Source organism: Eutrema salsugineum, unplaced genomic scaffold (genome assembly GCF_000478725.1).
Source record: "Eutrema salsugineum unplaced genomic scaffold, Eutsalg1_0 scaffold_5, whole genome shotgun sequence".
Taxonomy (NCBI): Eukaryota; Viridiplantae; Streptophyta; class Magnoliopsida; order Brassicales; family Brassicaceae; genus Eutrema; species Eutrema salsugineum.
In genome coordinates this window covers 12890083-12915677 of record NW_006256612.1, presented here as the reverse complement: position 1 = coordinate 12915677, position 25595 = coordinate 12890083, and the positions used below count along the sequence as shown (strand labels likewise).

General features: G+C 36.7%; 6 protein-coding genes across 7 annotated transcripts; 3 read left to right on the top strand and 3 right to left on the bottom strand.

Annotated features, from left to right (window-relative positions):
• Positions 1-631: 631 nt before the first annotated feature.
• LOC18994028 (putative axial regulator YABBY 2) lies at positions 632-4910 on the top strand. 2 transcript variants are annotated; one of them, XM_006417621.2, is made up of 6 exons: positions 632-905; positions 3202-3333; positions 3427-3559; positions 3671-3719; positions 3825-3900; positions 4469-4910. In XM_006417621.2, exons 1-6 carry the CDS (start codon positions 837-839, stop codon positions 4574-4576), a joined length of 567 nt encoding a protein of 188 aa, XP_006417684.1. In that variant the 5' UTR covers positions 632-836; the 3' UTR covers positions 4577-4910. The 2 variants fall into 2 exon arrangements, with proteins under 2 accessions (XP_006417684.1, XP_006417685.1); XM_006417622.2 differs by having other exon boundaries at positions 3424-3559.
• A 1833-nt stretch (positions 4911-6743) lies between these two features.
• On the bottom strand, positions 6744-8763 carry LOC18994027 (protein STRICTOSIDINE SYNTHASE-LIKE 3). The gene is made up of 4 exons (XM_006417620.2): positions 8302-8763; positions 7919-8194; positions 7407-7574; positions 6744-7295 (listed from the first exon to the last, which is right to left on the bottom strand). Exons 1-4 carry the CDS (start codon positions 8625-8627, stop codon positions 6893-6895), a joined length of 1173 nt encoding a protein of 390 aa, XP_006417683.1. The 5' UTR covers positions 8628-8763; the 3' UTR covers positions 6744-6892.
• Positions 8764-8833: 70 nt separating this feature from the next.
• LOC18994026 (cysteine desulfurase 1, chloroplastic) lies at positions 8834-11957 on the bottom strand. The gene is made up of 10 exons (XM_006417619.2): positions 11733-11957; positions 11453-11586; positions 11204-11363; positions 10594-10780; positions 10364-10509; positions 10206-10278; positions 10044-10107; positions 9864-9963; positions 9518-9676; positions 8834-9321 (listed from the first exon to the last, which is right to left on the bottom strand). Exons 1-10 carry the CDS (start codon positions 11943-11945, stop codon positions 9151-9153), a joined length of 1407 nt encoding a protein of 468 aa, XP_006417682.1. The 5' UTR covers positions 11946-11957; the 3' UTR covers positions 8834-9150.
• A 439-nt stretch (positions 11958-12396) lies between these two features.
• LOC18994025 (blue copper protein) lies at positions 12397-13737 on the top strand. The gene is made up of 2 exons (XM_024153083.1): positions 12397-12819; positions 13179-13737. The coding sequence occupies exons 1-2, from the start codon at positions 12624-12626 to the stop codon at positions 13682-13684; spliced, it is 702 nt and encodes a 233-aa protein (XP_024008851.1). The 5' UTR covers positions 12397-12623; the 3' UTR covers positions 13685-13737.
• Positions 13738-14817: 1080 nt separating this feature from the next.
• Positions 14818-18084, bottom strand: LOC18994024 (palmitoyl-acyl carrier protein thioesterase, chloroplastic). Its single transcript, XM_006417617.2, has 6 exons — positions 17806-18084; positions 16604-17125; positions 16383-16516; positions 16004-16117; positions 15642-15813; positions 14818-15544 (listed from the first exon to the last, which is right to left on the bottom strand). The coding sequence occupies exons 2-6, from the start codon at positions 17096-17098 to the stop codon at positions 15221-15223; spliced, it is 1239 nt and encodes a 412-aa protein (XP_006417680.1). The 5' UTR covers positions 17099-17125; positions 17806-18084; the 3' UTR covers positions 14818-15220.
• A 1990-nt stretch (positions 18085-20074) lies between these two features.
• LOC18994023 (magnesium-chelatase subunit ChlD, chloroplastic) lies at positions 20075-25384 on the top strand. Its single transcript, XM_006417616.2, has 15 exons — positions 20075-20414; positions 20652-20830; positions 20985-21069; positions 21156-21472; positions 21576-21699; positions 21831-21923; positions 22373-22468; positions 22928-23071; positions 23155-23361; positions 23702-23857; positions 24213-24320; positions 24416-24550; positions 24691-24849; positions 24970-25090; positions 25174-25384. Exons 1-15 carry the CDS (start codon positions 20163-20165, stop codon positions 25257-25259), a joined length of 2262 nt encoding a protein of 753 aa, XP_006417679.1. The 5' UTR covers positions 20075-20162; the 3' UTR covers positions 25260-25384.
• The last annotated feature ends 211 nt before the right edge of the window (positions 25385-25595 follow it).

The following is a 25595-nucleotide window of genomic DNA, read 5'->3' as shown; positions in this document are numbered from 1 at the left end:
TATTTGGTGTGATAGTATAATTAATCCTTTTTACAAAAATCAGATAACAAAAAAAAACTTCTGTCGTCACATGAAAAAGTTTAAGATTAGAGTTTTATTTGGCAAATATTTTTCTTTATAAAAAAGTTAGAAAGGAAGAATTATCGTGTAAAACAATTATCATATATATTTTCTATAAATGATAAATGTTGTGGAATTTTTTTTTAATTTATACACCTTCAGCTGGTGAAACAATCGTCACAAAAAATTATCAATTTAAATGAATACATTTCGTTGACTTACATATCTTTCATAAACTACGACTATCATGATGTCATATACTAACGGACACTTTCACTTGGTGATTGATGGATCAAAAAAAGTTTATCAATTTAAATATAGGGTATTACATTTCTTTGACTCACATATCCTCTCATAAACTCCAACTATCACATCTGTGCTATATATAGATAAACAATTTTTTCGTACGCTATAGAAACTTTGAATATAACTCATTTGTTGATAAGACTAATCTTAATATACATATGTCTTAGTATACTCTCAATTAACTGTAAGGAAAAAAGAAAAGAAAAGAAAAAAAGAGAACATTGTAGTATAGTCCCCACTTGTCTCTCTTCATCTCCAAACAAACCCCATTAGTCTTTTCAGATTTTTTGTACACTTCCTCCACCCATCTCTCTCTCTCTCTCTTTCTCTCTTTATCCTTCTTTCTCTCTTCTTTGCTTGCCTTTTCTTCAGTTTATTCTTCCCAAAATCAAATAGTTCCTTCTTTGATCTCATTGGTATAACTAACAAGAAGAGAGATATCATTACTGAAGAGATCAACCCACACAAAAATGTCTATTGATTTATCATCTGAGCGCGTTTGCTATGTCCACTGCAACTTCTGCACAACGATTTTAGCGGTAACCTCGCTCTCTTTCTCTATTTCTTTCCATTAAAATGATAATCTTTCTTAAAAGAAAAGAGTGTTCCGTATTTACTCAGAGCGCTAGATCTCCTTTTTCTAACTTAATTCAAACAGTAGTTCAATCAGATATATTATCTTTCTATCGAACTTAATCGGTGATATATACATATATATTTCATGATGAATTTTACATCTGGGTCATGGATCAACGTACTTTTTCCTGTGATTACTGATGAAAATATATAGTGGAAAGTTTCTTAATCTGAGAAAATAACAGAAACCCTAATTTTTTTTTACTCTAAACGCGTGATGAGATACCAAGAGAAGAAGAAGAATTTCGGTAACTGAACCATAAATTTTAGTGCGCAAACCAAAGAAAACAGCTCCTGATCAGATTTAGGGCTCTATAGAGTAGGTTTAAACTCTACAATAAAAGCATCTTCTTTCCCTAATTTCACAATTTTCTTGAAGGTTTCTATTTTTTGTCGTTTTGATAGACATATTTTTTTTTGGTATTTCAGTAATCCTTCATTTTCTTAAATATTACTCAAAATTCCCGTAGTTTCAATCCCCGTTAACAATATTTCCATTAAAAGGAATTGGTTGATAGAGCGTTGCTGCCTACATCCATGTGATACAAGGCTCAAAAACTTTCACTAAGTTTTCCAGCTTTATAGTCTGACTTCATATTATCTTTTGATATATATAACTGTAGTATGTGACACATGTATACATATATCATATCAATCATAGATCTTTGATCTACAAAGCGTGGTCCATGTAAACAATGTTTACATCACATCACCAGTCGATAATTTTAAATATCATTTTCTGGTTTTCCAATTTTTTTTCTCTACACAGTGAGGCGACGCTTTTATTATATGTATATAATAGTTTCAAAATTTTATTTAATTTTTACTATAATACTGTTAACTATTTAACGGTTTTATGTGACTATTTAATAATACCCATATATTTGATGTGTGTGTGTATACACCTATCCATATGTATAACATATATACAAATCACTGATCTTATTAGTCAGATAGTTTCTACTAGAGTTGGTAGTTTCTGAGTTGTAAACGGTTTTAAAAAAAAAATCACGAGAAACTCTTTTAGATTTATTATTTGTAAACGTTATACTATAAATATAAATAAATAGTGGAGATGTAGCATGAATATGATTAGGGGCAAAAGTGGCCACATTTTAGAAAAATGGTGAAGTTCGTCTTGCACAAAATAGGGGTGGTATTGTATTGGAAAGGACAGAAAATTTGTTCTACCCAGTTCGAGCAACAATTTCTTGATCTATTCAAAAGCTGCAAACTGTTAAATCGTGGCCGATCTTGACCACTTCGGATTGGATACATACACAAAAATAAAAGAAGATGATAATTTAAGATGGTACCATCACATATTGTGTTAAGGACTTTATGGGCTGTGGTTAAGGTCACGTCGTTTTCTAACATGACTGTCTTCTCCTTACAAGCTTCATCAACCATTCTTCATCTCTTTACTATCTTTTATCATGTTGCCTTGAGGCTTGTGTGTCAGACATATTAGTCATCAGAACCCACCATACACAAAAATACACCCTTCTCGTCTATATATATCCACTCATATATATCTATATATATAGATGATTAAGTTACTCTTTACCACAATGTTTTCCCCACTATTAATTTAAAGAATGTAGTAGATGCATGACAATGTTCAATGTTTTGGAACATGATAAGAGAGTTTTAAACTTCAAAATACTTCTACGAAAGAAATTATTTTATCATCTGATTTCCTTCTATATAAACACAAAACAAATGTTTCATTTTAAAAGGTATTATGCACAACTTTTATAATTTATAGACATTAGACCACGCATATATGTTTTTATATATCTACGAATGACTAATGAAACTACAAATTAAATTTATTTTTTTGTTAAATACTGATTAATATTGAAATAAACGCTACATATTCACCCTCACGTCTTTTATGAACATTAATTTCTCTGACCAATCTATTTGTAATTCAACAAAGAAAACCTATTATTCTGGAAAACATTAGTTGGATACTTTTGTCAAATCAAGGCACTATTTAATACTAGAATAGAATAGTTAACGCACGTACTATCTCAAGCGGTCTCATCAATTATTGCATGCACAATTTAATTAAGTTCTACCCTATTACATTAGAGATGGTCTAACCAGCCAATCGAATTACAGAATAGTGGTAAACAAGACAATAAGCTGTCCGTACGTATTTGATTTAAGAGATATAAAAATATATATGATCAGGTAAGTGTACCATACGCAAGTTTGTTTACACTTGTGACGGTGAGATGTGGCCATTGTACCAATTTGCTCTCTCTCAACATCGGAGTTTCACTTCATCAAACCTCAGCTCCTCCCATACATCAAGATCTTCAGGTATCATATAATAATCATTAAGATTAGCATCAACCTTTTTTTGGTTACCATGTAGAAATTATGGCTGATATAGTCTTCGCAATCATGAAGCAGCATAAGCAACACATAACCTCTCCGGTAACAAGGAAAGATTTTGGATCATCTTCAAGGAGCTCCAACCATTTTTCAACCACATTGTCCGAAAATGTCGATCGAGATCAGGCTCCTAGAATGCCTCCTATTCGTCGTAAGTCGCTCATTCCTCTCACATTTAATACACAAGTATTTGAAGTATAAATATTCAGTGGCCTAGCTAGCTAATAAATGAGTCCATATAATTTTATTATGTTCATGGCAGCGCCAGAGAAAAGACAACGCGTTCCTTCGGCGTACAACAGATTCATCAAGTAAGTGTTAATTCCAACTTTTAGAATTTCTCTTTTGATTGATGGAATTTTCTCAAATCATTCACCACAATTTTAATAACCCTTTAATTATTCCAAATATATTAGAGAGGAAATCCAAAGGATCAAGGCTGGCAATCCTGAGATCAGCCACCGTGAGGCGTTCAGCACAGCTGCTAAAAATGTAAGCTTCCTTCTTTATCATTAATTCTTTCACAAATATATGAAGTCATTAATCTACTACAGATAAATAGCTCAAAATAAAATAAAATATATAATACTATCGACGACGACGTACGTTTTATTTGTAGGTTCGAATAAAAGAAGATGCAAATAAAACAAAATATATAAACTGTAACTAAGATAGAAAAACTTCTTTAATATCGTGTTATTTTCTAATACAAAGCTTCGTAAAATTTAGTTCTTAATCATTTTATTATAAAAATATTATCTTTGAAATAACCAATACAAATATTTTGTTCAGAAAACTGATTACAAACATATGATTGGATAAAATCTTCTATTATTTCTAATAAATTTTTTTTTTCTTAGAGCTGTCATAAGGTAATTATAATAGCTGTGGTGGGAAAATCTTAGGGTTTGATCTCTTTCTCCGTCGTGAGCTAAGATGATTTTTTTTTGAAACATAAGTGTATATACCAATAAGATAGTGGATTCTACTATGCTCAATTGGTGGAATGCTTATGACAGTATATTTTTATAAATTAATTTTGCCTTTTTTGTGTGTGTAGTGGGCACATTTTCCTCACATTCACTTTGGATTAAAGCTGGATGGCAACAAGAAAGGCAAGCAATTAGACCAGACAGTTGCAGGCCAAAAGTCTAATGGCTATTACTAAAGCCTTTTTCATACTGATAATAATGGCTATTATATATATGCCTGTGTATCTTTATGTTTATCTTTGTACGTCCGCGTTTATAAATGTCTAAGCAGAGCTGGTGATGAAAGAGAAGGCGAGGAAGAAGAAGATCATAACCTTACATATATATATACATGTATGTATGTCCCTTTCTTTTTCTTGTGTGGGCTCCATCTATAACTTCGTTTCTAGATTTATATTCTCCTAATAAGTGAAGTCCATATATGGTTTACACATTCGAACATAATTACCTAAGGAAGAATCTCCTTTACGAAGATTGTAATATAAATTTCCTCTTTCCTCGTTCTGAAAAGGTGTAGCTTTTTGTGTGGTCACGATTTTATATAATAAGTAGTTTATAGCAGTTGTAATTACAAAGACATAGGCTTAAACGTGTGGAGAATTCGATTTATCAACTCTCAATTAATATATAGAATTTGAATACAAATAAAAGGAGTTTTATCAAGAAAACAAATTAATAATATAATTAATGAAAGGAGTTTGGACTTATATATATATAAAGATCTACATATATACAAGCCCATGTACAGTAGCATATACATAGAGTGGGTAAGAAAAGATACATTCCATCTTGGGATGTGATATGGTAACTTTTATGGTGCTGAGATAATTCTGAAAATCACTCATTCCAAAAACATTCTTTACAAAAAGCAAAGGCTCCCAATGAATAGTGCACTTGGTAGTTTTAAAAAAAAATTAAAAAAAAAAACAATTTGATGAGAAATCAATGCTCGTCACATCTCTTTGTCAGCCACAATTAAAACTCACAATCCGGTTGAATATATATCATGATTAAAAAGAGTCACACTTTTATGTTGCTGATCGGATCACTATTTTATAAGGTCACTCAGTGGCAGCATTAAAACTTTGATTTCGAATCGTTGCACGGATAAGACTGATTAATTTTTATGGTAAGATTGATTTTCGATCGTTATTGATAATTCAATAGCTGACAAATTTTTGTATGAAAAAAAAGAAAATGGTGCGACTTTGTCAACGCATATATTTGTAGTAGTATGTGGTCAACATATAATAATTCATGATAACGTATCGAATGAGGAAAAAAAATCCCATGTGAACTCCTTTCATTCATCGCTACCGAATTCCATTACAACAATTAACAAAATCCTTGTCTCTTTTTAAGAAAATAATTTAATGTAGTATACCATTTATAAAAGTACACCTATCAATATTTTGAGTAGTTGTGGTCACCTTTTGCTAAAAGAATGCCACTTTGGAAAAATCACTATAGTTTCCACGTCGACATCAGTTTGCTATTAAGTCTACGTTTTAGTTATAACATTCATTTTCTATTGTCCAAAATGAACAAGAACAGTGCTTGTGGCTATGTTTAATAAAGACTATCTCTCTCTCTAGATTGTATCACCTTCTACATCACCCGATCGATACATTTCGCGACGAAGGTTAGAAATGCGTGGGCCCTTTCCAGTGTGTGCAACAGTATTAGAGACACTTACGTACACCTTCCATCGTCGTCCATGCACACACATATATACATACATTTTAGAAAAGGAAAAGAAAATAAAAATTTGCATATAATAATAGAATGACATATATATAAAAAAAAATGTAGGAGGGAGGGAGCAATGAGATTTTTAATGAAAGGTCCAAAAGAAAAACAGAATCTGAAACGTCAAATCATGTTAGTTGGGGTCTTTGGATGTCTTTGGCTGTTTGTGCCTCTGACGGGTCTTGTCCACACACTTTGATGTTTCCTTTTCTTTCCCTTTTTTCACCGCATTTTTTTCTTCCTTCATTATTATGTTTTTCTTTTCGTTACTCTTCATTTTTATTAGGGTTTTTCTTTTCTGTTTTCTTGACGGTTATTTTTTTTACGAGTATACACCATAGAAACAAAAGGATACTTTACTTTTGTATATCGAATTGATTTTTTTCTGCTGTCCACTTCATGCTTTGCGAGAAAAATGTCAAAAAATAGTTTTAAGCAGACATAAATTAGTAAGCAAAAACAGGTGATCCAGCAAAGGGTGGTGATGCTATCCAACTAGTGTATATTCAAAAAGAAACTTCTCGATGGAGAAAAAAAAAAATCGGTGATCTAGCTAGAAAACTTGTGCGTGTTTTAACGGAAACATGACAATTGTTTTTCTTTACATCGAAGACATACTGTTGTATAGTATTTGATTATTGATTGTTTGCAGCAAAGACAGAGTTGGATATAGTAAGTAAGAGAAGCTTGCAATACCGTGTCCCAAGTAGAAATCAACAAAATCATAAAGCTGATCACACTAATTAAGGCAAGTCATATACTGCAATGAAAGACATCAATACACTTCCCATCCAAAGCTTCCCATCTTTCTCCTCCACTTCACTCACTGCCTTGACTACTTTCCCTTGCTTATCCTCCAACACTTTGAGCACTTTCCCTTCTTCACTATACTTCACAGCCACAGCATGTGGCCAACCACCTACCTGCAGCAAGTACTGGAACTTGACTGTTATCGGCAGCTTCAGAAAGAACCTCCTCACAATCGGATGATGCGCCATCACGTGTGTGAATATGTTGCGGTGACAGTGGATCGCCACCCAGAAATCCCCGTCTTTGTTTGTTCGGATATTATCTGGGAACCCATGTAGTAGAGCTACCACTTCTGATGTTCCAGCTTTTTCCCCTTTCAGCCAGTACTTCCGTAATCTGGATGACCAAAAATAAGAGGACTTGTTGTGGAAGACAATGATGTGGAAGTATCAAATGATACTTGTTTGCTAAGATGGAGTCACCGAGGGATTAAGATGAAGGACTCACCTCCCAATTGATCCTTCACAAAAGATGAAAAAGGAGCCGTCTTTGCCAAGTGATAAGCCATTCGGAAACTGGAGGTTTCTCAAGAGAGTACTAGTCTCCTTTGTTACTGGATTGTATTTCAACACCCTCCCGCTGTCTTCCCCCGAGACAATCAAAAGCATGAATTTCCTGAAAGGGTAAAAAAAACATGAAATTCAAAAGTAGCGCCAATCATTGTACCCACAACAAAAAGGGCACAATTTGTTTAAACACAAGAGCATCAAAAGCTCATCGGAACTTCTTATATATAGATTCTCAATAGATAACATAATTCATCATCAAAGTCTCTGATTACAGAGTTGCACATTAGTGAATAAGCTAAGCATGATGAAGCAAACACCAGTTTAAAGTAGTAAGAGAGTAAAGATGAAAACTTTTTAAACGGCAGGAACTTGAGTCCCTCAGTAGCACAAGAGAAGAAGAAGAAAAAGAAAACACATTTCAAAGGAGTAGAAGAAGAACCGATAAGGTACCTCCGTTGGAAAACAGAGCTGCTATCAGTGAAGTAGACATTCCCTTGGTCATCAACGTCAAGATCATTGGTGAATCTCAAAGGGACTCCATCTGCTTCGGTTGTAAGAGAAGTGGCCAAACCTCCTTCAGGGCCGACTTTCATAATCCCGAAATACGCATCTGCAATGTACAAATCCCCAGTTCTCTTGTCGAACCGAAGACCCAAAGGCCGACCACAGATGTGTTCATCCTTCAAGTAATCCAACAGTGACGGCTTTGTATCACACAGTTCTGACCTAACACACATTAACATGAGACACCATTTCAAAAAAGACCTTACTTTACTTAGAGAGACATTCTTAACAACTCTACCATTTCATTTCGATTTGCAATTTGAACTCACCGGTTATTGGAAGTGTAAGCGAAATCGGTCCAGCGAGTGCCATTCCAGAAGAGAATACGACCGTCGGCGACGCCGGTGTACGGACCGCGTCCAAGAGGATCGAAAGCAATGCTCTCGGGACCCTGAACCTCGTTTAAGAACCTGATCTCCGAATTCTGCAGGAGATTGTCGCGGTCTCTCTCCTTGGGAAGCGCCGATAAAGGCGGCATGTCGATCTTGTAAGTCTTGAAGTCCGGGAACTTGGAGATGGAGCTGTGATTGAAGGGATCGAGCGCGCAATAGATCGCAAAGACGACGAAGAGCTTCGCGACTCTGCTCATGGCCATTTTCTTTGGAGATTGTTTTTCTTCTGCAGAAATTTTAGTTGGGGAAGTTGAATGATGATGCTACTGCTATAGCGACTAGAGAGGGAGTAGTTGACGACATCGAATTACTGCTTCTCTTTTCTGGTTAGACATTTAATTTCTCAATTCAAAAGAGTCGAAACCAGAACATCAAAAGACCGCGAGGATACTTGAAGAGATAAATGTAGACTAAAAGGATATTTATGTCTTTTTTCAAATCTCTCTATTGTGTAGTTTCTACAATACCACCAGAAAGTTGTTGATAGAGAACGTCTCTGCCATTGGATTACATCAATACATCCTATTAGTCAATGCTTTTTTAGTAAAAAGCTTACGAAGTGCTAACTACAATACAGTAGCCCTTTTGGGACTTGAAGAACAAACATCCTCTCCCATTGATCATATATGACAGATTTAAATAAAATAGCCTTCAAAGGCAAATATATATCATACAACAAGCCGAGAGAGAGAGAGAGAGAGATCTAGCAGGAAGGTTTACTCCACTTTATTTGAAAGAATTGAAGAAGCTCACAGTGTCGGCAAGCGCAACGATGAAGGAGTCAACCTCCTCCTTCGTGTTGTAAAAGTAGAGGCTGGCGCGCGCACTTGCATTCACTCCAAGATACCGGTGGAGTGGCTGTGCGCAGTGGTGCCCTGACCTTATCGCAACTCCATGCTGCAACACATACAATAGAATAAAGGTAAGTAGGTATTACGAAGATATGCCAGATGATATCGTTCATCTGAGAGGTAAGTTGGTCATGCCTTTATCCTTCTGGAGGCACTACCTCTTATCCAGAGAATAAATATCCATTGATGATAAGAGAAAAACCAGCATGTTGTGGGACAGATATTTCCTAGTCCTAACATACCTGTTGATCAAGAAAGGTTGCCAAATCAGTTGGGTGCAAGCCCTCCACATTGAAGGAACATAGAGCAGCCCTGCAAACACTCTCAGAAGGCCTGGGGCCGTATATCCGGACATCAGGCAGTGAAGACAGTTTCTCGTACAAATACTTCGAAAGCTCTACCTGTCCGACATAAGAAATTATAAATTCTAGTCAGAAAGAGAACATGTGAAATCAAAAACATCTTATAGTAGTTTTCAGAGAGTAAAAAAAAAGTCCGTCTGTCTGACCATGCTTCAGTGACTGGAAAATACAGTGTGTATAGTATTCCACTAGGGTCATTGATAGTAGTAAGAAAATTATGTCAAACCTCATATTCATGGATTTTCGGCATGCCAATTCCTGACAAGTAATCACATGCTGCTCCAAGGGCAATTGCTTCACCTATCGCAGGTGTTCCAGCTTCAAATCTGGTACAAGATTGATATCAACTTATTTCCAAACTGCAGCAAATATGTGAATTAGTAACTGGTATAAGTCGAATCCCAACCTGGATGGAGGTTCTGCATACGTTGAATGATCAAGAAATACATCTGAGATCATTTCTCCGCCACCTACAAACAAAATGAAAAATAGATTTGAGACTCAGTCCAGCACCATTCTTGATTGAACAGATAAAGTCCCATTGAAATATATATGATAGCCACCTTACCTAAGAATGGAGGCATTTCATGTAGAAGATCACTCTTACCATATAAGAACCCAATGCCTGTAGGTCCACACATCTGAAGCATGATTATCATTTTTTAAACTATAAGCTTGCCACAAGGCTTTTCATGTATCCCAGGAAGAAAAGTAAACAATTCCAACCTTGTGAGAAGACGCAACTAAGAAATCAGCATTTAGCTTCTGGACATCAACCACCATGTGAGGAACACTTTGACAAGCATCCACAAGAACTTTTGCACCAACATCATGTGCCCAGACAACAATGTCTTCAATAGGGAGAGAAGATGCTAAACACAAAGAAAAAAGTTAGATACTAACCTAATCCGGCATAAACGGATTATTTTGATGAGAACACGAAAAAAGGAGTCTACCAAGAACATTTGATACATGATGAACAGCCACGAGTTTAGTCTTTTGAGAAAGCATTTCTCTCAACATGTCCATGTCTGGGACTTCATCTTCATTCAACGTCACAAACTTTAGAACTGCTCCAGTCTTTTGAGATACTATTTGCCAAGGAACAATGCAACTATGATGTTCGGCCACTGTAAGTATAACCTGAAAAGCTAGCATCGTTCAAAATCTCAGTTGCTATAGGTAAGAGAAGAATAAAAGAAGAGATTTAGAGTGAAATTAATGACTTTAGGTGTGCAGAAAACAATGCAGCCACATTGTTCCCCAATTCTCAGACTTTAGGCATCGCCGTAGATCTAAATTAAGACATCAGAAAACAGCACTTCTAAATTCAATAACTGTGGAGTAGTAACTATATTCGGTCCTAGCAGTATGAGATTCCGTTCTGTTCCGTTCAAATCAATCTTCGGGTTCAAAGTTTAGCATTTTTTTTTTCATTTTAAGTTTTCATTTTTCTTCCTACGTAAGACAAGATTATGGAAGAATCTCACATTTGTGTAAAGCATAGATACCAAGATATTTCGCCTAATAAAAAAGTAGATGGATTGAGAAATCAAGGGCACAAACCTCGTCTCCTGGTTTGAGGTTTGAAAGCCCCCATGAATAAGCTACAAGATTAATGGCTTCAGTTGCATTCCTTGTGAAAACAATCTCTCTACTATCTGAAGCATTGATGAAACGAGCAACTTTTTTCCTAGCCAGCTCAAATTCATCTGTAGCTTTGGCACTACAATCAGTCAACAGAAAACGGCCAAGAACCTTTATCAATCAAATGATCAAATCCTGATACTCGTTAACAGAGAAAATTAAAAGCACCTTAAATAGTGGATTCCTCGATGAACGTTTGAATTATAGAACTCATAGTAATTCTGTAAAGCGTCCAAGACAGCTGCAGGCTTCTGAGAAGTTGCAGCACTATCCAAGTACACAAGCTTAGAGCCATTCACTTCCTGCAACTCAATTCAATTGTAAATGGTGTTACTTCAGTAAAAACTAGCACTATTCCCAGTCCATGCGGATTCGATAAGAACACAGTAATATGCAGTGATGTTCGAAAGTTAATAAGGTTAGGGGATCAGGGAAAGAGGATAATTACCTGATGTAGAATTCTGAAATCTTTACGAGCGCGACGGCCGAGAGAGACGGGTTCGGAATCGGCGGCGATGGTGGCGGAGGAAGAAGCGACAGAACAGACGGATAGCGAAAAAGAGCGACGGACGCGGGTGAAGCTCCGATGACCGACGGCGAAGGAGATAGCATTAGGGGCGAGAGATTTAAAAGACGGGAGTTTCATAGCCACACCTTCCATGGTGGAGAAAGACGACGGAGGTTTTGACAGCGTGACTGAAACGATTAACTTAATTATGATATATGGGCCGCCTTGGGCCTTTTACGTTGTCCATTTGCGATGGCCGAAAAGCAAAAATCACCTTTTTCATTCTTTGCCAAGAACATTGTGCTGCGTTATTTGAAAAAAAAAAAGTAGAAATTATACAACACAGAAAAAAGATTTATTCGAATAATCGAACCCATTATCATATTCAAGAAAAAAAATTGAAAAAATGGTTTTGTTATTTTTCTAACGCATTGCAATGTCCTAAACTTTAAAGCACTACACAAACACGTTATCTAAAATTCCATTTACTAGAAAAGACAGTTGGCAGATTTTTTTTTTGAAAGGAGTGTTGTAGGGAAGCGAAGACAGCAAAAGTGAGGTGAGAAATCACGTGGGGAGGAGGAGGAGGAGGAGGCGTTCGCATATGATTGGACCGACCAGCTTGCGTCGCCTCATGTTCCTTCATATATCCCAAACATCAAGACTCTTGTCCACATGCCACACATGTCTTAGTATTATGCAATGACGAGCTCATTACTTTATGTACTTGGGGGGTCCTATCATTTCCTTTATACTATAGCAAAGAAAGATCAATAAAGAGAAATCTATATAAACAAGAAAGATAAAGAAAGGAAGAGAGAGTTGTTAGATATGTTGTGCAGCATGAGATCTTCTTCATCTTGTCTTGTGTTTCTCTTGTGCCCTATGCTTCTGAGTCTGTCGGCCGCTGCGTACAAGAACTACACTGTGGGAGAGTCCACAGGATGGTTCAGTATTCAGGAGAGACCCTCTGCAAATTATCAGAAATGGGCCGATTCCAAATCCTTTTCCTTGGGTGATTTCCTCAGTAAGTTCAATATCATAGATTTTTTTTTTTTAGTTTGGAAAAGCATATAACGAATCCTTAATAACAAACTTAAATATAAAAAAATCGATTTGTTCTATCTATTGAAGTGTGAGAAACTTATAAACAAAATAAATTATGTCTTTTCTTTTGGTCAAAGAAAATAAATTATGTTTAAAGATTCTTCTTCTGCGTCGTTTTAGTTTCTGTTTTTTATATACAGAAAAAAATTACAGTATTTTAGCAAAATGTATGAATCGGTTTTTTTTTTTGTTTTTGCTATGTTTAGATTAATTCAAAAATTATTTCAGATTGAATCATCAACATAAACGTCTTTGTGTTGTTGTTGTTGTTCAATGTAGTTTTCAACACAGATAGCAACCATTCGGTGGTGCAGACATATGATTTCAAAACGTACAAAGAATGTGATTACAACAATGGTGAAGACAATAGTACAACAGAGTGGTCGGCTGCTAATCCTTCAGCAACATCTCCAGTTCCGGTCTCAGTATATGTTCCTCTTGTTAAAGAAGGTTTCAACTATTTCTTCTCAGGAAATTATGATGGTGATCAGTGTAAATTCGGACAGCATTTTAAGATAAATGTAACACATGGTCAAGGCCTACCTGCTGCTTTATCATCACCAGATGAAGATGATGAGACTGCCCCTGGACCCGACAGATCATCTCAATCCGGTGATGATGAAGTTGCTCCAGACACTATAGTTCCCGCCAATTTTGACCATCCTAAAGATATTGAGAGTGATGATGATGACAATCTGGTTAAGGGTCGTAAAAGTTCTTCTACCATAACAAAATACAATTTGTTATGGTTAGTGTTTATGGGGTTCTTGGCATCATTTTTTTAATCAATTCTTCTTCTGTTTTCGAAACTATCATTTTTGTATGTATAATAAGCGCTCTGCCTCTTGGAGATAACCTAATAATTACGAAATGTCAAGATTTTTTGACAATAGTAATTACGAAATTCTGTATACTCCATCTTATGTGTTTTCTGGAGGTATAATAATAATTATCATAGTAATCAGTTATTGGAAGGAAAAAAAATTATAATTATCCTTAGTAAAGAAACGAAGCCATCCAAAGGAATCAAATGACCATTTTGAATGGGGAAACTACTCAGAGACGAAGAAGTTAGAAGTTCTAGTCATAAAATTTTGTGATTATTCTATTAGTTAATGATATTAGTGAATGATAAGCAAAAGAAAAAAATGGCGAGCATCTCCTTGATATATGGACTGTTGCGAAGACAGTTTGAGGAGAAGGTGTTTTATAGAAAGCCACTATCACGGAATACTATATCAAAAGCTGTGAAGATAACTTCAGGATTTGGAGACCTTGTGTTTAAAACGAAACTTGAAGAAGACAAAAAAACATGCTTGGCAGAGTTTCCTCGTGGTTCGAATCAAGAACCTTAAGATAGAGTAGAACTACAATATTACGTTGAGTTGGTGGATAGTTGAACAATGGCTTGAGGGGTGGTACACATTAAACATATGTTTCACGTTCATCCATCTTAAAATCAAGCTACTCTAAGGAAGAGAAGATATTCCTAAACCCAAAATTTGAAAACAAACCGACACACACCAGCAAAAATATTTTAAGGTAGAGCTAAATTTTCTAACATATGTAATCATAATGTGTAATGCTTTAAGTTTTACGACAAAAAATATTAAGTGAATGAATATGTTCCAACCGACAGATGGTAAATCAAAGTTGAAGAAAAAGTCGAATTTGATTCTATGCTATTTTATTTGAAATGCGTCACTAGGCTTTTTATCACATCCAAGTGTTTAATACTTGACCAAATAATCCTTTCATCATCTCCTTTTAGGAATTAATTACTCAACCTTGATTATAGTAGATTTTTACTTTCCAGATTATTGCTTTATCGCTTTTTTGATGCCACTTTGGTGGGGACAAACCGTTTTAGTTGTTCGTATCAATTTAATAGCCGTTCAATAATTTGACAGATACAAGGTTCAGACTCGTGCACGTGTCTATATATGGCTGGAAACAGCTACAAATACCCAAGAAAGTACAATAAATTTAGTGATAAGAGAGTTATTGCCTTGTCTGGCGCTGGCACATGGGGATTACATAATAAACACAATCGTAATGAGAGAGACGACACCCATTCCCCTTAAAAAGAAAAGAAAAAAATAAATAGAAAGATTAAATAAATATAATAAATCTCCATCGAAGAAAAATAAAAACAAAAAGGAGAAGAAGAAGAAGAAATATACAAAGGTGGCCCAAACTTTTGAGAGGAAATGCAATGGTGGTGGTTGTGCAAGCAAGTAGCAGGAGGAGGAAGAGGAGGAGGTATAGTTACAAAGGAACCAAAAGGACCCCAATGTTGTGGTGGTGGTTTTTGTTTTCTTTTACGACGGTGTGGTGCCCCAAGTTGTTGTTGGTGTCTTGGAACTCCACTCTGTTCGTCCTCTCACCACTTCGGCTCCATCTTGGAGTCGGAGCAAATGCTGACACTCCACCTCTCCGGCTGTCCCGAGATTACCGATATCACATCCCGACACTGCGGTAAGGGACTGAAGCACACTGTCTCTTCCACATTCCCTCCGGTACTCGAGAGTCATGCTTTTCAGCTTCTGCCTCTCCATCATCCCCACCGGTGCACTCTCCAGTATCCACCCGATGTACTTTACATTGTTAACATGCTGGTTAACATCTAAGTCACTCCATCGCGGCTGGCCAAAAGTTCATTACCAAAACACCATGAGAATCTCGAAGAGTTTTTTTACATGCTTGTTGAGACCATACACAGCAAATATTATTATAACTTACAGTGAGACCAGATCGAACATAGTCAGCAGTCTTGTCATCCAGTTTTGTTAACTTTCTGCTGTCCTCCGCAAGGACAGGGTCAGAATTCACAAAATATGGCTCTATCTCCCCTCGAACCTCTTCAGGAATCTTTGATAATCTCCTTGTCAGTTTATTCATCATCACCCACACACTGCAAAAGGATATTACAGAGATGATTATAACTCTGTTATCAAATATCTAACTGAAGATGCATCTGCTCATGAGGCTTTTTCGAATTCAAAGGCAAGAGCAAAAAGTACAAACAGAGAGCAAATAACCAATAACTGGTGGTCAAATGCAGAAAATGATAATAGATGGAGTAAACAAAAATGAAATCTAACCTTGATGCTCGCGTTAATATTTCTCCAGTATTGCAATCCCGAACTAGCCAATCACGACGCATACCATTCTTTCCAGACTGACTGACCCAGGTATCTACTTCGACAACATCTCCCCTGTGAGGCAGATATATTGAATAAGCATGCACAGCATGTAATCCAGGGTGCTAAAATGTAACTGTTCATATGAGCATATTTGTGCTATGGTAAAATCAGTATCAACCGAGCATAAAATATGTAAATGGTAACTGATTTTTAGAAAGAAACAAGCAAAACTACACATCATTTTCCCAAACCTGGTAAAAACAAGTGAGGACCGACATATTCAAGCCTATGCAAGATAATCTGGATAACTCACAAAAAGCAACCGACAATAGCTTACCAAGTAGGATATTTATCAACCACAACTTGCATACGAGTAACGACCCATATCAGGTTCTTCTTAAACATCTCAGGGGTAGAACCAAACCCATCTCCCAGCAGTCCAGCAGACTTGACATGGTTGAGGGCCGTTTCCTGTCAATGACCATAAGAGCTAAATCATGGATATGAATAGGACCAGTGACAGCATGCGACTGTAATCATAACTGAAGGGTTATTTACCTGTAAATGATTCATGACTGTTTCTATAGATGCAGAGCGATCAGCACCTATTTCATATGACCTAATGGAGAAATTCTGACGGAACACAAGGCCATCCTGAACGATTCTCCCTAAACCGAATGGATCCATTATCATGTCAGAACGCCTGGGTTTCCAGTCAAGCATCATCCACTGTTTCTCAGCTGCTAAGAAAACCGTTGTAATGGCAGCAAGAAGCATGCTCCAGTCAGGTAACTGGTTGATGAATGTTCTCGGTGCGGGATGTGACGTCTCGTTATCAGTCTTTAAGAGCTCTACAGAACCTGGCAAACCAACTTTTTTCCCATTAATCTTGGGTGGAGCCTGTGCGTTTGGCTTAACCTTCATCCTGCCAGAGTTTGGTGTTGAATTGAGTCCAGCAAAATTCGTGGACGCAACCTTGCTTCCCTTTCCATTAGGATCAAGCGAGGGAGATGGTACAGGAAAAAATGACGACGTAGCAGAGGTGGCCACCATGACGAGGAGAAGAGCTCTCAAAAGACACTGCCACCACAAAAAAAAAAAGCTTACTCAGTGAGTGTCATATTTCTTTTACATCTTTAGAAATTAGCAGGATTTACCATAAAGTCTGAACAATCACATAGACACACACCAAAAAAAAAAACAAAAAAATTGCCGTAAACAAAAAGAACATATACAATACGCAAATTCCCAGTTAATCTAGCTCGGCCACTGCCATATCCGAGACACGATACAAATCATTAGCAGATTGAAACGAAACTCTAATTTGTCAAGACAAAAACTATCAAAATCCTAAACTGCGGAAGACAGCTCTAGAGCATTCACAAATATTGTCAGCTGGTGCTCATAATCGATATTTCATTCAAACCATTCAAATGAGATTCTCAAAGTTGTAGGGGAAACCAAATTTTCGCAGGCAATAAAGAGAATAAAAAGAAAAAGAAAACCCAGATCTGAAATTCAAAAACAAAGAACAGAAGGAAAGTAAAACAGATTAAAAACAGATCGTAGAATCCACCCACAAAAAAAAAAACACCAACTAAAACAAAATGGTAATTCGAACATCTTAATTTCTATCAAGTATCAAGCATCAAAATGAAAGCAACGAGGTGACGAATCCAAACCAGCGATGAATAGATTCAGAAGGGACAGGAAGGAGACGAACCAAACAAAAAAAAAAAAAGAGGAAAGAGAGATCGTACCAGGTGTATAATGAAGGAAGAAATCACAACGGTAACGCCAAATTCTTCGGAGTCTCCAAACCCTAAATTCTCCTTCTTCAGCTGTGCCTCCCTGGCTCACGATCTCCTTTCCTTTTGTTTAAAACTTTTCTCTTTTTTTTTTCTCAATAATTTTTCCCAATTCAGTTTTTTTTTTTTTTTGCGATTCTCAATACTTTTTGGGGGAACAAAAATTATTAAAATACAAATTTGAGCGTAGAGAAAAATGGGAGAGAAGTCTGTAGGGTGGGTGAGAGAGAAATGTGGATGAGATGGCTTTTTATATTATTTGCATTTTGCCTTTCCTCCCTTCTCGTAGTTTCAAAACAACATTTCGTTTTTTCATAATTCCCATTTTACCCTTTTCTTGTTACAAGATTAGTTAACCTAATTAGGCAAATCTATTAGTTTTTTATATATGTATATTCGCATGGACTAAAATTTTCTTCTTACAAATTGTAGCACGCAAAAGTTGATTGATTGCTTCCGTGTAAAAATTTCATTGGATTTGATTTCCCTGTAAATTTGCTTAAATCGCACCAATCATAGACGTATTTGTAGAGAAAAAGACACATATCAGATTGTGTTAGCAGAGAGAATTGTCAATTCTGGCACCGACGTCCTTTGTAATAGGAAGTGGGCAGATACCAACAAGGTATACATGTGCATCAATCTCTTTCTTACTTGTATTTATTAAAGCCGAAAGAAGCTATACATTTAAACAAAAAACCTAACATTGTGCTTCGTTAAGTTTTTTATTCGTTTACCCATAAAACTTTGTACAATATTTTGAGTCAACGGTCGGACTTATAGATTCATTTCACTGAAAACATAAAATAAATAGTAGAATATAATATAGAATTTATAAGCGTGAAGTAACCAAAACTTTTTTTATTCTTCTTAAACCATCTAATCTAAACAGCGCAAGTTTATCCGTCAGTATACAAGTCACAAAGAAATTCTGATGTAAGTCACCAAACAAAAACATATATAATGACCAAAAAACGACGCGGCTTAAATAAGGTTAAAATAATAACAAAACCAAATGTTTGATCAAGGTAACAAAAAAAAAAAAAACGAGTATCGTCGAGATAAACAAAAGAAAGTAGAGACGATGACTGTGTGAATACGGCGAATTAGCGATGATCGTACTTACGTCGTAGAGAGGAGTTTGGATTCGCACTTCATCATCGCATGCTGGATGTGATTATGGCGACTTTCAGTACTTAATACCGAACCGGTATTATTTATCTACTAATTTAGCTTTGACTTATCAATTATGGGTGTGCGGTGTGCCATGCAATGTAAATTCGTGGTCCACGTTAAAGCAACCGAACCGGTATGATCACAAAAGCAAAGAAAACATTGGAGAATAATCTCTACTAAGACCACCTTGAAATACAAGCCCGGATGATATAATTAAGGTTACAGATATCAGAAACTCAGTGTTGAGATACTAATACTATCCTCATGATATTGGGATCATGCAACATCATATCTTGGACCAAGGCGACCAAAATCCATGCTGATGATCTGCATATGCGCCGGTCTACATGAAAATTGAAGTTTGCCTAGAGACATGGGGGAGATTTCAAGCGATTTACGAAATGAATATATACAATTCGTCGGTTGTTATCTAGCTATGGATCTAGTTTTGATTTATCATTTATGAATATGCCATGCAATCTTAAATTCGTGGTCCATGTTTACACCTTTTAACCACTCGTTTTCTAGACCCAAACGCCTGCACTCATATTTAATTTAGTTGTCAACATTCGTATTTAAACTTTCTTTCAAACGTCCAACTAACATTTCTCACGCTTCATCTATTTTCAGATTTTTTTTTTGTTGTTAAATATATTTTTCAGAAGTTTCATGATCTTCTTCTCTTGCTATGTTTATTTTTTTTTTAAATATTTGAATATCAATTTCTTATGCAAAATTTGTGCCCAATTGTTGTATTACTGTATTAGTACGATACTTCTAATTTTCTTCGATATAATGCTATTAAAAATGAAGTCCAATAATTAATTTATAAAACCTTTTTACTTTTTTTTAGTATATTGGGGGTTAATTAATACTAGCTGTTTCTGTTTTGAACAAGATTAATTATGTAAAAATGTAACTTCGAAATTCAGAATAAAATTATCGTTCAAAAAATAACAAAAGGAAGTAAATTATAGACATCTTAGTAAAAAAATCTTAAAATAAGCATAGTGCTCCAATCAGGAAGGGATGAGGAGAGACAGGATAGAAGCGAAATAAGCTGATAAGGTTCAAATACTGGAAAAAGAAGAAAAAAAACACAGTGAGCTTGTTCCTCCTCCTAGTCTTCAAAAATGGCGATGACTCCTGTTGCCGCATCATCTCCAGTGTCAACGTACCGTCTCTTTCGCTCCGACTTAATACCCAAGCCTCCGTTTCTCTCCCTCACCACCAAACGGAACAGAGTTGCGTCGTACCGGTTCACGGTTCGCGCCTCCGCGAATGCTACCGTCGAATCCCCAAACGGTGTCGCTGCGTCGACCTCAGAGACCGAGAGCACCTCCTATGGCCGTCAGTTTTTCCCTTTGGCCGCTGTCGTTGGCCAGGTCTGAGAATTTGCTCCTCGTACTCTTCAATTGGATTCAGCTGTTGTCAGAATTCTACTCTAAAATTTTGAATCAGTTTTCTCTATCAAATGCAGCGACGAATAATAGAGTTACTTCAATAGATTTCTCGTTCAATAGCATTTGTTTTCCTCTTCAAATTTTGGAATTGTTGGATTTTCTTCTCAGACATTATGTTTGTATTAGCTTCAATTAGTGTTGTTTGTTATTTTATTATAGGAAGGCATAAAAACTGCTCTTCTACTTGGTGCCGTTGATCGTGAAATCGGAGGGATTGCTATCTCAGGTCGTAGAGGGACTGCAAAAACAATCATGGCTCGAGGGCTACATGCTATCCTCCCGCCCATTGAAGTTGTTGTTGGCTCAATATCAAATGCTGACCCGGCCTGCCCAGATGAGTAAGAATCTTACAACCTGAAACGAATTTCTTTTTCCTTTATTTCTTGTTCAGGAATGATATTAAGTTGAAAGTGGCTGCAGTAGTGTGATGCCTGAATACCATGCTCTTCTCAATTCATACACTGATATCTTGTACACTTATGATACATGTAGGTGGGAAGATGAGTTAGCTGAGAAAGTAGAGTACAATGCTGACAAAAGCATTAAGACTGAGATTGTCAAATCTCCTTTCATTCAGGTACGTTTTAGTTTTACGAGCCATTACAGCTTTTCTGAAACAGTTTTCTGATTACTGGGGTTCATTCTGTCATTCGTATTACACAGATTCCTCTAGGAGTCACAGAAGACAGACTCATTGGGTCTGTTGATGTTGAGGAGTCTGTGAAAAGGGGGACAACTGTTTTCCAACCTGGTCTTTTGGCTGAAGCCCATAGGGGAGTGTTGTATGTTGATGAAATAAATCTCTTAGATGAGGGCATTAGTAATTTGCTTCTCAATGTATTGACGGATGGTGTTAATATTGTTGAAAGAGAAGGAATTAGCTTTAGGCATCCTTGTAAGCCACTATTAATTGCAACCTATAACCCTGAAGAAGGTGCTGTTCGAGAGCACTTGCTAGACCGTGTTGCCATTAACTTAAGGTATTGCCGGAGCTTTTTGAAACAAGATGGATAAATATGGTCTGTTTCTTTTGGGTAGTTCCCGGTTCTTTCTCTATTTACATCACGATGTTAACATTTGCAGCGCAGACCTTCCTATGAGTTTTGAAGATCGCGTCGCAGCCGTTGGAATTGCCACACAGTTTCAGGAATACAGTAATGAGGTTTTTAGAATGGTAGATGAAGAGACAGAAACAGCAAAGACGCAGGTATCTATCTTCCAATCAATTCAGAGAAAAAGAGCTGGTACAATGCGTCATTAGCAAAAGTTGGATGGGATGCTTTCCTTCTTATCAAATTTTTTTCTGTCATAACCCAGTGCCTTTTTTTCTGACTGCAGATTATATTGGCTAGAGAATATTTGAAAGATGTCAAGATAAGTAGAGATCAACTCAAGTATCTGGTTTTGGAAGCTGTCCGAGGTGGTTGTCAGGTGTGGTGCAAATTCTAAATTATTTTTGTGTTTATGGAATAATTACTCTATAGTAACGTATTCCTGGAAAAAATAAAGATAAACACGAGGAGAGGACCTGATGCATGTAAGATAAGGTCACGATTATAGACTTCAACTAGTGTAGTCCTTAAACGGAGATAAATAAGTTGTCCCAAAGTTAAGGGATAGAATGTAAGAAATGGCTCACTGCCGTATCCTAAATATTGATAAAGTTGATTTTCTGTAGAACTGGATAATGAGGGGCTTGACATTGAGTGCTTTTGTTGTGCGGTTGAATGTGATGTTTCACCATTTTATGATCATATCACTATAATATGTCGTGTTTGGAGTACTTGGTACTTAAATTTTAATTCCTTACCTTTTTCTTTGCTGATGACTACCTGGAATAGTTTAATACTCCGTCCTCCAATAACAAATTTATGATACAGGGACACCGCGCCGAATTATATGCAGCCCGTGTGGCGAAGTGCTTAGCTGCACTTGAAGGGCGAGAAAAAGTCACCATTGATGACCTCAGAAAGGCCGTTAAGTACTCTTATTTGGCTCATATTTTTATTTTTTTTTTCCAAAACGATTAGACAAGTCATAAACTTTTCTTCGTTAAGTATAGTCATTGTGTTAAGAGGTTGACGCTCTAACATATGTTATGTCCCCTACCTTGTTAACGTTTCAGTTGCCTACTTATTTTCTGACCTCAGTTGAAGTGCTTTTCTTGTGGTTCATTCCTACTCTCCTACTACTTATGCACAAAAACTGTTGATTTTGGATCTTCTTGGATAACTTGAGTTTTGCTATAATTCGTTTTACATGGAAATGATATTGCCTCTGATTGACAGTGAGATTCGTCTTTAAAAGAAACTATAATTGAACATCTTAACAGAAACGTTAATTGGCATTGTAGAATGACACTTTATTAGGATTTGGATGGAGTTTTTACGTCATTCTCCAGGTATTGATTAGCAAATGCGGTCCATTTTCAATAGGTTGAACTGGTCATTCTTCCTCGTTCAGACGTAGTTGAGGCTCCGCCTGATCAACAAAACCAACCACCACCTCCTCCACCTCCTCCACAAAGTAATGATTCTGGAGAAGAAGAAAATGAAGAAGATCAAGAAGAAGAAGAAGAGGTCAGTGGATTAGGTATACATTATTGTCTCTTGTTGGACACACGAAGTAGGTTCTCTAAAGTGTAAATCCTTAACCAATGTAGGATGAAAGCAACGAAGAAAATGAAAATGAGCAGCAACAGGACCAAATACCTGATGAGTTTATATTTGACGCTGAGGGCGGTCTGGTGGATGAGAAGCTCCTCTTCTTTGCTCAACAAGCCCAGAGACGCCGGGGTAAAGCTGGAAGAGCGAAGAATGTCATATTCTCAGAAGATAGAGGACGCTATATAAAGCCAATGCTTCCAAAGGTTTGCCCTCTGGGTCAATCTTAATTTGGCTACATGAATTAATTTCAGAGAGATTTCATTGATTTAGCCTTGGCTGCTTACTTGAGTCAAGATATGCATATGTCCTTTTTACCTTAGTTTATTGGTTTTCTTGTTTTGTTCTAGAGCATTACTTTATTGGTTTCCTTGGTTTTTTCTAGAGCACCCTTTGTAGGGTGGTAGAGTTGTTGGGTTCGTCCCTCAACGAGCACAGCAAAGGTCGCTACTTTTATTCCCAGTAGTGTGGTACCCAAATGGCCGCTATAGAAGTGACCAGGCTCCCAAACTTGCAGAGTCCTTTAACAAATTTATACTCTGACAGGGTCCAGTAAAAAGACTAGCTGTGGATGCAACCCTTAGAGCAGCTGCACCATACCAGAAATTGCGCAGAGAGAAGGATATTTCAGGAACTAGGAAAGTCTTTGTCGAGAAAACAGATATGAGGGCGAAAAGAATGGCAAGGAAAGCTGGAGCCCTGGTATTAAATCCTGTCCATGCATTCTTCTGATTGTATAAATTTAACAGTTTTCTAGATGCACAAATTATTCTCACTTAGGTTTTAAACACAAAGATGTTTGGCATGATGAACACAAAATAGAAAATGGGCGAAGCTTAATATAGATGCTTAAATGTCCTCGCTTCAATAATGTGACTTGTTTAATTTACTATTTTGTCCAAAAATGTGGACAAGCAAGGCAAGGCATAAATTTTTTGCTGAAAGAGATATGAGAATGTATCGAAACATGTAGGACTCATTGTTTCTAACAGCACAGGTTTCAGTGAACATAGATAACATCTGATTATGATTCTGGCTTACCATTGTTGTATGGCAGGTTATTTTCGTGGTTGACGCAAGTGGCAGCATGGCTTTGAATCGTATGCAAAACGCCAAAGGTGCTGCACTCAAACTTCTGGCAGAGAGCTATACTAGCAGGGATCAGGTAAAAATTACTCTATTGAATAGTAGACGTGCTTGTTGATAGTTTATAGTCAGTCGGGCCTTCAGATGAGACTCATACTCCCGTGATTGGTATAGGTTGCGATTATTCCTTTCAGAGGAGATGCTGCAGAAGTGCTCTTGCCCCCTTCTAGATCAATTGCAATGGCAAGAAATCGTCTTGAGAGACTTCCTTGTGGTGGTGGTTCTCCTCTTGCCCATGGTCTAACAACGGTATGTCGAATTTTATGGTGTTGTTATGATGATAACATCTATGTACTGAGGTGGTAAATTATTGTGGTTTCAGCAATCATAATGGTAATAACAATAATAATAAATATCTATCTAAGCTGATACACATATATTCATATTAGGCGGTAAGAGTCGGACTGAACGCAGAGAAGAGTGGTGATGTAGGGCGTATAATGATTGTTGCAATAACTGATGGTCGAGCTAACATTACACTGAAAAGATCAACTGATCCCGAGGGTATTGCCCCAGATGCTCCTAGACCCTCGTCCCAAGAATTGAAGGTAAATGCTTTAAACAGCTTCTGAGGAAAACATAACGCACGCAGATAAAAAACAAGCTCTATGTCCTTAAAAGAAGGTAGATGCAGTGATTACAATTTGCTGGTGTTTGTGTTGTATTAGGATGAGATTCTGGAAGTTGCTGCGAAGATTTACAAGGCTGGGATGTCTCTTCTAGTGATTGATACAGAGAACAAGTTTGTTTCAACAGGTTTTGCCAAGGAGATCGCAAGAGTTGCTCAAGGTTTGTTTCTGCAATTGATTCAACAGATATATTTTTTCTTCTTATTTTCAATCACAGTGGAAGAGTCCTCTTGTTCCTCGCAGGAAAATATTACTACTTGCCAAATGCTTCGGATGCTGTTATCTCGGCCACCACTAAGGATGCGTTATCCGATCTAAAGAACTCTTGACCTCATTTGTCTGCAATACTCTCTATGATCACAGTGTATATTCTAATTTTTTTTTTCTTCAAACACAATTCATTCATTAAACATGAAGATTATATGAAATGAGATGCGTCTCGCAAATTTAACAACGGATTTGGCGACTGATTAAGCCGTCTAATTTTTCCAGCGAATTTCGGTTGGTCGGTAACTAACCACTGATTTAACGGTGCGAATGAGTGACATTAATTAGCAATGAATAGTATACCAAAGAATTTATCACAATTTCGTCGGTATTGTGTGGTTAATTTTGCGGCGGTTAAACCGGCCTGGACCGAAGTACAGTTTGTATAAGGAAACTAA

What these genes read in the sequence shown, in the direction of transcription:
- LOC18994028 (XM_006417622.2), top strand. Translation starts at nt 837, where the DNA reads ATGTCTATTGATTTATCATCTGAGCGCGTTTGCTATGTCCACTGCAAC. An exon ending in TAGAATGCCTCCTATTCGTC is followed by an intron (nt 3,560 to 3,670) that starts GTAAGTCGCTCA and finishes TGTTCATGGCAG; the next exon opens with CGCCAGAGAAAAGACAACGC. An exon ending in GCGTACAACAGATTCATCAA is followed by an intron (nt 3,720 to 3,824) that starts GTAAGTGTTAAT and finishes CAAATATATTAG; the next exon opens with AGAGGAAATCCAAAGGATCA.
- LOC18994027 (XM_006417620.2), bottom strand. Translation starts at nt 8,627, where the DNA reads ATGGCCATGAGCAGAGTCGCGAAGCTCTTCGTCGTCTTTGCGATCTAT. An exon ending in GCTTACACTTCCAATAACCG is followed by an intron (nt 8,195 to 8,301) that starts GTGAGTTCAAAT and finishes AATGTGTGTTAG; the next exon opens with GTCAGAACTGTGTGATACAA. An exon ending in AGCTCTGTTTTCCAACGGAG is followed by an intron (nt 7,575 to 7,918) that starts GTACCTTATCGG and finishes TTACCCTTTCAG; the next exon opens with GAAATTCATGCTTTTGATTG.
- LOC18994026 (XM_006417619.2), bottom strand. Translation starts at nt 11,945, where the DNA reads ATGGAAGGTGTGGCTATGAAACTCCCGTCTTTTAAATCTCTCGCCCCT. An exon ending in TAGTTGCGTCTTCTCACAAG is followed by an intron (nt 10,279 to 10,363) that starts GTTGGAATTGTT and finishes ATCATGCTTCAG; the next exon opens with ATGTGTGGACCTACAGGCAT. An exon ending in CGAAAATCCATGAATATGAG is followed by an intron (nt 9,677 to 9,863) that starts GTTTGACATAAT and finishes TATGTCGGACAG; the next exon opens with GTAGAGCTTTCGAAGTATTT.
- LOC18994025 (XM_024153083.1), top strand. Translation starts at nt 12,624, where the DNA reads ATGTTGTGCAGCATGAGATCTTCTTCATCTTGTCTTGTGTTTCTCTTG. An exon ending in TTCCTTGGGTGATTTCCTCA is followed by an intron (nt 12,820 to 13,178) that starts GTAAGTTCAATA and finishes TGTTCAATGTAG; the next exon opens with TTTTCAACACAGATAGCAAC.
- LOC18994024 (XM_006417617.2), bottom strand. Translation starts at nt 17,098, where the DNA reads ATGGTGGCCACCTCTGCTACGTCGTCATTTTTTCCTGTACCATCTCCC. An exon ending in CAGTCATGAATCATTTACAG is followed by an intron (nt 16,517 to 16,603) that starts GTAAATAACCCT and finishes GGTCATTGACAG; the next exon opens with GAAACGGCCCTCAACCATGT. An exon ending in ATATTAACGCGAGCATCAAG is followed by an intron (nt 15,814 to 16,003) that starts GTTAGATTTCAT and finishes ATCCTTTTGCAG; the next exon opens with TGTGTGGGTGATGATGAATA.
- LOC18994023 (XM_006417616.2), top strand. Translation starts at nt 20,163, where the DNA reads ATGGCGATGACTCCTGTTGCCGCATCATCTCCAGTGTCAACGTACCGT. An exon ending in CTGTCCGAGGTGGTTGTCAG is followed by an intron (nt 21,924 to 22,372) that starts GTGTGGTGCAAA and finishes TTTATGATACAG; the next exon opens with GGACACCGCGCCGAATTATA. An exon ending in CCTCGTCCCAAGAATTGAAG is followed by an intron (nt 24,850 to 24,969) that starts GTAAATGCTTTA and finishes GTGTTGTATTAG; the next exon opens with GATGAGATTCTGGAAGTTGC.